This window comes from Dromaius novaehollandiae, chromosome 25 (genome assembly GCF_036370855.1).
Source record: "Dromaius novaehollandiae isolate bDroNov1 chromosome 25, bDroNov1.hap1, whole genome shotgun sequence".
NCBI classification, from domain to species: Eukaryota; Metazoa; Chordata; class Aves; order Casuariiformes; family Dromaiidae; genus Dromaius; species Dromaius novaehollandiae.
In genome coordinates this window covers 3,677,976-3,686,547 of record NC_088122.1, presented here as the reverse complement: position 1 = coordinate 3,686,547, position 8,572 = coordinate 3,677,976, and the positions used below count along the sequence as shown (strand labels likewise).

Below are 8,572 nucleotides of genomic sequence, written 5' to 3'. Positions count from 1 at the left end.
GAAATGCTCCTACTCACAAAATGAAACCTAGAAGACAGGCTCCAAGATGGAACACCCGTGCCAGAGCCAAACCAGAGTACAGAAAAGCATACCCACACAATACATGTTTCCTATGAAGAAATCAGTCTAAGTAGTTTTCAGCCCTTTTCATCCACAATCTATCACTCCCCATTTGCGCTTTACAGTTACTTACGAGGCTGTGCAGACCTGCTCCCCAGTGCACTGAGTCAAAGCCTACAAGCCCTAAGTAAGCTCCGCACACAGCTATATAAACACAAAGGAAGAGGTAGCGAGCTGTAGCCTATGGAGCATCTTACAGCAGCTCTTCCACTTACAAAAACAGACTAGGTAACTACCCAATAGCTGGGTTCTCGCTTGCTTTCTGGGGAAGGGGACTGTGTCAGTGGCTTGGCCTCTCTTTTCCACAGAAGGCTCTTTACCTCTTGCAGCCCTTTCAACAGGGCTTTATCAGCCACTATATGCTCTGGCCGGTCTGGACTGCCGGGAAGGGCAGCAGGTAAACCAAGCAGCTCACGGTGGCTCTCAAGGCTGGAAAATTCGCCCGCTCCTGGGCTCGGTGCTAATAAAAGCCAAAGGATGCAAAAGATTCAGTGAGGGTTTATTGCTCTGCCACGGCAGGGGCCGGAAAGGCAGCAGGATTTCGCCCCCAACCGCGCGGACTGGCCGCTTGTCCCTTCCCCGCAGGGTCCACCCCTGGTCCAGCAGCCGGGGCGCTTCACATGTTGGCTCTCTCCCGCTGCAGCCGGGAGTTGTAGGCTCGGGAAACCGTGTTCCAGGCGTCCATGTAGCGATCCATGCACATGGCGATGCACTTCTGCGGCACAGAGCGCCCTGAGCGGCCGCCCCGCCGGGAGCCCCGGGGAGGCGGCCCGCGGGGGGTCCCCCCCGTCCCCCCCAAGAGCGCTCACCTGCTCCGAGTTGTCCAGCGAGCCGCCGGGCTTGCCGATGCACTTCCGAAAGCACTTGTCCGTCATGCGCTGCGGAGAGAGGCCGTGAGGGGGGGGCCGCGTCCACCACGCCGCGGACGAGCCGCCCCCCCGGGCCAGGCCGCGCCGGCCGGTGCCCCCTCTGCTCCCCCCGGCCAGCCCTCGACACCCCTCGGCACAAGTAGGCCGGGCCGGGCCGCCCGCCGGCCCCCAGCGCAGCGCCGGCCTCGGAGCAGCCGCCGCCCGCCCTCCCGCCGCAGCCTCTCCTCACCTGCAAGAGCTCCTGCGCGTTGGCCACGGCGATCTGCACCTTCACTTGCTCCATGATGAGCCCCGCGTCCAGCTTCCCCCCCGCGCCGCCCGCAGAGCCGAAGTCGGAGCCGAAGCCGCTCTCCATGCCGCAGAGTCACCGCGGGCAGCGGCCCGCACGCGGCGCCGGGGAAAATGGCCGCTCGCTGGGACTACAGCTCCCAGCGTGCCCCGCGCGCGGGCCCCGCCGCTCCCAGCGCGCACCGCGCCGCACTCACCTGCGCGCCCCGGGGGGGGAGGGGGGAGGGGGGAGGGGGGAGGGTTCCATGCCGCTGATGCGGCTAATGCTAAACGCGGTTTCTCGGTTGCCCGTGGTATGACTTTGTGGTAGCACAGACTGGTGAAAAGAAATGGCCTGTGACCCCAGAAGACCGCACTGCTGTTTATCCAGAATCTCTGTATTACTCCTTTGACTGCTAGAAAATGGAGGTGTACGCGCTTCAGGCAGCAGCGGCTTGGCCAGCACAATCAGAAGGGCCAAATCGCTAACTGGAAATGTAGCTCAGGCTGGTGATGAACCAGTCAGCTCACGGCAGTGCGTCAGCCCGTTTCCTAGTTCCTAAGAATCTGTTGCTGTTGGGGCTTAACGATCTCTTCTCTTGTTCTCCCAAGGCAGGACCAAGTGGGCTCCGTGGAAACCACCCGTCAGTGGAGGGGCGTCAGGGGGACAGCGGGATGGGAAAGCTTACCTGATCCCGGCTTCCCAAGTTCTTCCCTTTGCTTTAGTTGGGCGTCGTGCCATCGGTCAGTAAGGACAGCACTTTTCACAAGCACCATGTTTGCATGAAATTAAAAGGAAAGAGTTTGGTTTTTTTTTTTGTTTTTTTTTTTTTTGCGCTTCTGGAACACACCGCAACATCCAGTGAATCTCTTCTAGAGATGTGGATAGTTAATTATCCCTGTTTCCTCTATGTGCAGGAAGGTCCCCTGGGATGAATTAGCTCAAACAGCCCATGTGGCCTCTCTCTCGTGCTTTAATTTAAAGAAGGAAGCAAATAAAATGCAAAACATTTATTTGAGTGTGTTGTACAAAAAGTTTCCAGTCATAAAATGTATATTACAAATCATTGAAAAAGACAGGACATTTGGCATGCATATTCTTAAAAACAACAACAAAAAAACCTTTGAAATGATAAAGTCTAGATCATTATGTAGTCTTCTTAAGCTCCACATGAACGTTTCCATCATTTTGTCTTTTTATTTATAACATTTTTTCACAATTCCTGATTTTAAAAACTTGAACTTTCCAAAAACTTTTGCAGCAGCTGCCCAAAGAGGGCCAGTTAAACTGACCATTGACCTAAAAACAGAGCTATCTAAATAAGATTGTGTTTAAAAAAAAGTCACAATTCAAGTCACAAGGCATCACTGTTATGAAAATAGAGTTCAACGAAAATGGTACCATTGTGCCCAAATGTAAAGCCTTTTGGCTTAAACTTGTTTAAAATAGCTTATTGCTTATAGTTTTAGTGTAATGATGATCTGGGTGGCTGGAATACACAAAAACATCTACCTTATCAACACAGAATCACTACTTCATTAAAAGTAACTAGAAGTTTTGGAAGTTCAATAGAGTACATTTCCTTTTCCTGATCTCCAAGTCAATATAGTGCTTGCACTATTCTGAACTGAGTCTTTCAAAATTAAGCATCCTTTTCACTCTCTAGACATTAGCATTTCAAGAAAGGCATTATGCTTACAAATAATAATCACATGTAAATATGGTCTTATGTAAAAAAAAGAACACTTTTACATTATTTTAAAGTGGTTTAAAGCTAAGCATATTGAAGGGCAAATAAAAATTCTGTTTCCCAGGCCATTTTATGTATTAGACAAAAGAAAATCTCTAAGGTGATTTGTCTTCACATTCAGCTAAAATAACGCTTTAAAAAATGCAATCACTATCTCACCTTCCACTCACTGGTCTACAACAAGGCTTTGTTCACTGCTCACACATCATTTGGGTTTGGACCCAACAGTGGCAATAAAATCCAGTATCCAATATGGATATGCCTTTGTTTAGAGATAAGACTTTCAAAAGGAGATAAAGAAAGTAGTAATAAAATGGCTTAACAGTGAGGAAGTGAGAGAAGTAGCTACAAAACATAAAACATACACCATGCAACAAGTACTGAAATCTGCTTGACACACAAAAGAAACAGATTCTCAAACATTTTGGGGGAGCAGAGAGGATTTCTAAGAGCCTCTTCTAACCAACCCCTATTCACGTTGCAGGTAAAGGGCCTTTATACAGAATGAGCATTAAAAGCTTAGAAGAAGGTGTATAAAAAAAGACCCCCCTGAAATGAACATGAGGTGTCATGTTGCTCAAGGATATACACGCACGTTAAGTGAATCTCCTTTCACAGTATGATCTGCTTCACACTGCGATGCAATTTTCATGGCAAATGCAAGCTGCAGACAAGCTAGTCTGGCTTTTCCATTACAGGCCATGGGAAGCAGATGTTTATTTTCTTCCTGAGACTTTTTGGTTACTGCTACTAACGCTATTTATGCCAGCAGACTCCCATCTAATGGCAAAACAGTGCTGAGGACAAATGATCAATGCATTGCTGTAAACTATTGTTCTTGCAGGGGCAAATCCAGAGTCCTGAACTAACCTCAGTAGACACACTGGGAAGAAAAGCTGTGCAGCAACAAAGGAATTATAGATACTCTATTGCTTGGAATAAGGAGCTGCTTTTCAGAAGTCAGTACAACACAACAGCTAAAGTAACAAATACAGAAGCACAGGGAAAGCAAGTGGCATGAATGACAGAGGCTGTGTAACCCTATCTCACTCTGCAGGATGCCACGCTACAAATGGTTCTGCAGAAAGCTGGATTTCTTCTAACACAAGCTTCTTCACACAGCACAAGAACTTAGGTACACATATAGCAGTACTTTGTATCATTCTCTGTTGATAATCTACCCAATGAAAAGAATAACCTAGTTCTAGGGGATGACTTTTACTACTTCATCCAGAATAAAGTTGTTTATTTTTCTGGAATAAAAACATCCACATGGGGAGTTACACTGAAAGAACTGTTCTGCTGTAAGATACACTGGTTAATTTCCCTAGTTAGAAAAGCCTCAAAATCATGTTTTCTGACAAGTCAAATCTGTTTCTTTTTCAAGCTCTACACCTGACATCAGACACTGGAGTAGAAATGCTGATGATTCTCCAGATTCCTCAAGAGTGGTTCACTTCCAGGATGAAATAGGAAAACAGGGCATAGGGACACTGGATTTTATTTGAAGAAAAAGCTTTAATTATACTGAAAATAATTAAATTTAAAAATCCTTGAAAGATAGAAAAAAAGAGGCAGTGCTTCTCTGGTTTGCTATAGCCAAAAACCTCCCAGTATAGAGCACCAACTTTTAACTGATAGTGCAGTTATATGGAAACTTAGCATCAAAAGCAAATGGAAAGAACGGTGTCTAAATAAGACAGACATAAATGCAAACAGGAAGTGGAATACAGTAGTTTGTCTTCTAATTTACAGCTAGGAATTATTTCTCATATTTTAAGTAGCCTTTCAGAAACCACTACGGTGACAGAATCACCCACATTTAGTCTGTTCTATTCAGCTCTTCCCACAGTGCCAGTGAACACCTGTATATATCTAAACATGGCACTGAAGAAGAAAATAGTGTTTCCAAAGTTACAGGAAACAATTCAAATCCAGGGTCAAATTCTGCAGACTGTTACTAAAGGGCACAGTATTCAAACAAGATCTGGTCCTTATGGGCTACAAGAAGATATATTCTTCCATACAGTAGCTGTTAAGAAAACTATGGCTCAGGTAGCATGAGGTCCTTCCTCATTCAAGCTGCCTTTCTAGCCCATTCTCTACAGAAAGAAATCACTGAAAAAAAAAAAAAAAGATTCTCCAGTGAACTGCACATTCATTGCTTTAGTACTTAAGCTACAGGACAATCTTAAAGCAAAACAAGCAATCTGGAAACTGGCCAATGTAAACAAATAAATACAGATCTTAAGGAAAAAAAAACACACAACCCCCCCTGAAACATTATGAAAATGTATTATAGAAGTTGTGGGTCAGAAAGGAATATGCTTGTCCAGTGGCTGGAAGGTGCATTGTAAAGACAGTTTTACATTGATTGCATTCATTTGCATAACAACAAATTTAGAAAAGGTAATTGATAACAGTATGTCTGAGAAACATAATTTCACTAGATACATATTACAGAGAGAGAGAGACATGATTTACTACATATTTAGCCTTCTACAAGGTGGGAAATGACATTAGAAAAATGACCAACTTATCCCATTATCCCAAACAGCCTACTGCTTTTTCATAATGGATCTTCTGATTATGCATTGAAGCATAATTCTAAATTTCATTAACATTTATTTTCAGTAATTCAATCATCCCACCCAAGTGTTTTCGAACTTCTGAAGAAAGTAGCATCTTAGATTTATTTTTAAATGACAAAATAAATCTATAAGCTTTAAAAAAGTAGCTTGCTTTCCCACCCTACTTGCATTGCAAAGCCATCAGTCAAAGCCACTAAACTGACTTTCTAGGTTATATCTGTCAGTCATAATATTGTTCAGAGAACATAACATCCGAAAGCCACCGAAAACATCCAAACCTTGTAGCCTGTTTGATGAGTCTAAACTATTTGAATAGCAAGATCAGAGTTCAAGAGCGCAGGTAACAACAGGATTCTGTGCTGGTATCAAATGGTACCCAAACGAACATTTGCTTATACTTTAGCCAATACATTCTTTGGAGCAGTCAAGCATCTTCCATTTTTAAGATGCACTACTGCATGAATAACCTTCCAGGAGGCAAGAGTTACCTCCACGGAAATACAGCAGAGGAAACCTTAACCTAAAGGGGCACTGTCAGATACAAAAGACATCACATTGAAATAAAAAACATCTGCTACCAATATAAAGCATTCTTCATAAAAAGCATTATTCACTTTGTTCACTGTTGGAGTTTACTCTGAGCATCTGAATGCTGCAAAGCAGTGGTTATGTTCAAACCAACAGCACTTCCTGTTAACTTTAATAAAATATCATTAAAATATTTCTGTACTATTTTGCAAATAGTTTCTTAAAATATCTGACAACGTCCCTTTGAATAAGAGAAGAATGAACAAGCTGCATCTAGCTCTGATTAAAAGAAAAAAAAAATTCAACATTTACACAGGATAACCTTTAAAGTCCCAAATTTTTATCATTGCCAAAAGTAAAAATATTTTTAACATCTAAAATCTTAATCATTGTTTAATGTCAAATACATCAAAAACATTAAACCATGATGCTCAACATTTTAACCACTGTACACCACAACTTGCGTTTACGATTTAACAAGGTCTCATTTGTGACAATGTCAAAATCCCCTAAAAATGCAATAGTTAAAATTCTGGTTTTCACACTTCAATGCATTAAGATGGTGTCTATCTTCAATAAGCAGAACCCATTGTTGTCCACCTGCCATAATAATAATAAGGAGCTAAAGTTTTAAAAGGATCTGGATGTCCTTACCACCAGGTTGCCAAATCCTACTTGGAGTAAGAAAATATGCCACGACCTGTTTAAAATGCAACTTCCCTTTGTCACTTCCGCTGGTGGAGGAGCATTTCTGATGAATTTGGCGTCTAATTTTCCTAAGTTGGGCACCACTGAGGATACCAGTAAGACACTATCATTTCTTGAAGGATGGAGGAAGCACTATCTTGAGTCTCTCCCGACGCTCTGCACACGAATGCGCTTTTTTAACTTCTTTTACTTTTTGGTAAGCTATCAAGGTTATATGTACATTAGTTATAGTTTTATCACACCCTCAAGAAGTCCCGTCCCATTTTAGCTAAGAATTTCTTTTCCACTGCAGCTTTGTACATCAGACCTTAAACTTTGTATGGGGCAAAACGCAGTATATAGTGTTTTCAACAAAGAGGGAAAAATAAAGGAATTTGTTAAAAATTCTGGCAGTTTTGTTCGTTTAAGGTTTTTTCTGTTTTTTTATAAAAATGTACCAAGGAGTAAACTTTAAAGAAATCAGATGATACATATAAAAATAGTTTTCAGTGGCTCTGGAGGGAAAAAAATTAGCAAAAAAAAAGAAAAAGGAAATAAAAGTAGCAAATAATAGTTTTCTTTTTTCTCTCTTCACATCACTGAGCATCCTCTAGAGGTTGTTCTGGGATCCCCCTAAAATAAGACAGACAGTTTAACTCAGCTATACTCTTACTAGCTCTTCATACTGTAAGTCTAGGCTCTGGTTATCATCTCAGTTGTAAAAGCATTTCTCCTAGTTTAGTTAGATTCAGGGACATTGCTAAATATAGAGAAAGCATAGCACAAGTCACAGTCTACTGCCACAATTCAGACACTGCTACCCTGGTTGTTGCCGTTTTCTAGGATTTCTTGAGTGGCTAATTTCTGTACTGTCAACGCTGATAGAGATGGCAAATGAATCATTGCATCATCCTCTATTTCAAATGTTGTTTCCATTTGAAACAACACATACACACATTATATACTTCTGATACATGTACACCATGGAAGTTAGTCCACATACTTGGTACAAAAGTCTATGCTGTATAGCTGCTTCTTTGGTTACAGAATTTCTGTTTCAGCTGCTTTGCTTTCTGAATACACTACTTGACCTCCTTAAAACCAAAAAAAGCTTTCAAAACTCAACTTCAAACCTGCATGGAATGAACATGAATTTTTTTTTACAAAAAGAGACAATAATGGTCGCTGATCAAGAGAACCAATTGCTCAAGTTTGAAATAACTTCAACATGTTTTCTAGTATCACCTGTATAGAGGATTTCGCTCCTTTTCTCTCTGCCAACTGTTGGTCAGTTATTTCACAATACTTAACTAAGAGTTATGGAAGCACAGAGATGGTGTTATTAAGGAAAACCAAGTTTACTTCAAATATAGTAGTTGCATGCTATCAGAAAATAAGCCAATAAGCTGGGGCTTGCAGCAATACTCCCCCTTTCCTGGTGTTTAACAGTTATATTCTCAGGATATTTCCTCTGTGTAGAGCAAGAATGCCACAGAGACAAACTTATAGAGAGACAAACTTAGGAATGGGAGGAACACTGACTACTAAAACTAATCTTACTAACCCTAAAAACAGTCTAAGTTATTGCAATACTGTAAATCTGTGATCCATGGGATATTTTCATGTATACCCTGGCATCCAGACCTGACGTTAGCCACTGCTTGAACTGGACCGTTACTGATTCATGTAACTCTTAACTAAAAGAATGTGCTCAGTGTTTATTCTCTCTGTGCGTTGTAGTAATGCTGCAGGGCTGCAG

At 42.1% G+C, this 8,572-nt stretch overlaps 2 protein-coding genes across 2 annotated transcripts in view; both read right to left on the bottom strand.

Moving 5' to 3' along the window:
• Positions 1-598: 598 nt before the first annotated feature.
• TIMM13 (translocase of inner mitochondrial membrane 13) lies at positions 599-1,432 on the bottom strand. The gene is made up of 3 exons (XM_026105402.2): positions 1,219-1,432; positions 930-998; positions 599-835 (listed from the first exon to the last, which is right to left on the bottom strand). Exons 1-3 carry the CDS (start codon positions 1,342-1,344, stop codon positions 737-739), a joined length of 294 nt encoding a protein of 97 aa, XP_025961187.1. The 5' UTR covers positions 1,345-1,432; the 3' UTR covers positions 599-736.
• Positions 1,433-2,252: 820 nt separating this feature from the next.
• LMNB2 (lamin B2) overlaps positions 2,253-8,572 on the bottom strand; it is a 28,734-nt gene continuing 22,414 nt past the window's right edge. The window contains exon 12 of the mRNA XM_026105396.2: positions 2,253-7,446. Coding sequence (XP_025961181.1) covers positions 7,405-7,446 — 42 coding nt within the window. The 3' untranslated portion in view covers positions 2,253-7,404. The remainder of the gene's footprint in view (positions 7,447-8,572) is intronic.

Excerpts from the sequence above, each read along its gene's own strand:
- TIMM13 (XM_026105402.2), bottom strand. The coding sequence starts at position 1,344 with ATGGAGAGCGGCTTCGGCTCCGACTTCGGCTCTGCGGGCGGCGCGGGG. Across the intron at positions 999-1,218 it reads ACGCGCAGGAGCTCTTGCAG|CGCATGACGGACAAGTGCTT; the intron begins GTGAGGAGAGGC and ends CTCTCTCCGCAG. Across the intron at positions 836-929 it reads CGCTGGACAACTCGGAGCAG|AAGTGCATCGCCATGTGCAT; the intron begins GTGAGCGCTCTT and ends TCTGTGCCGCAG.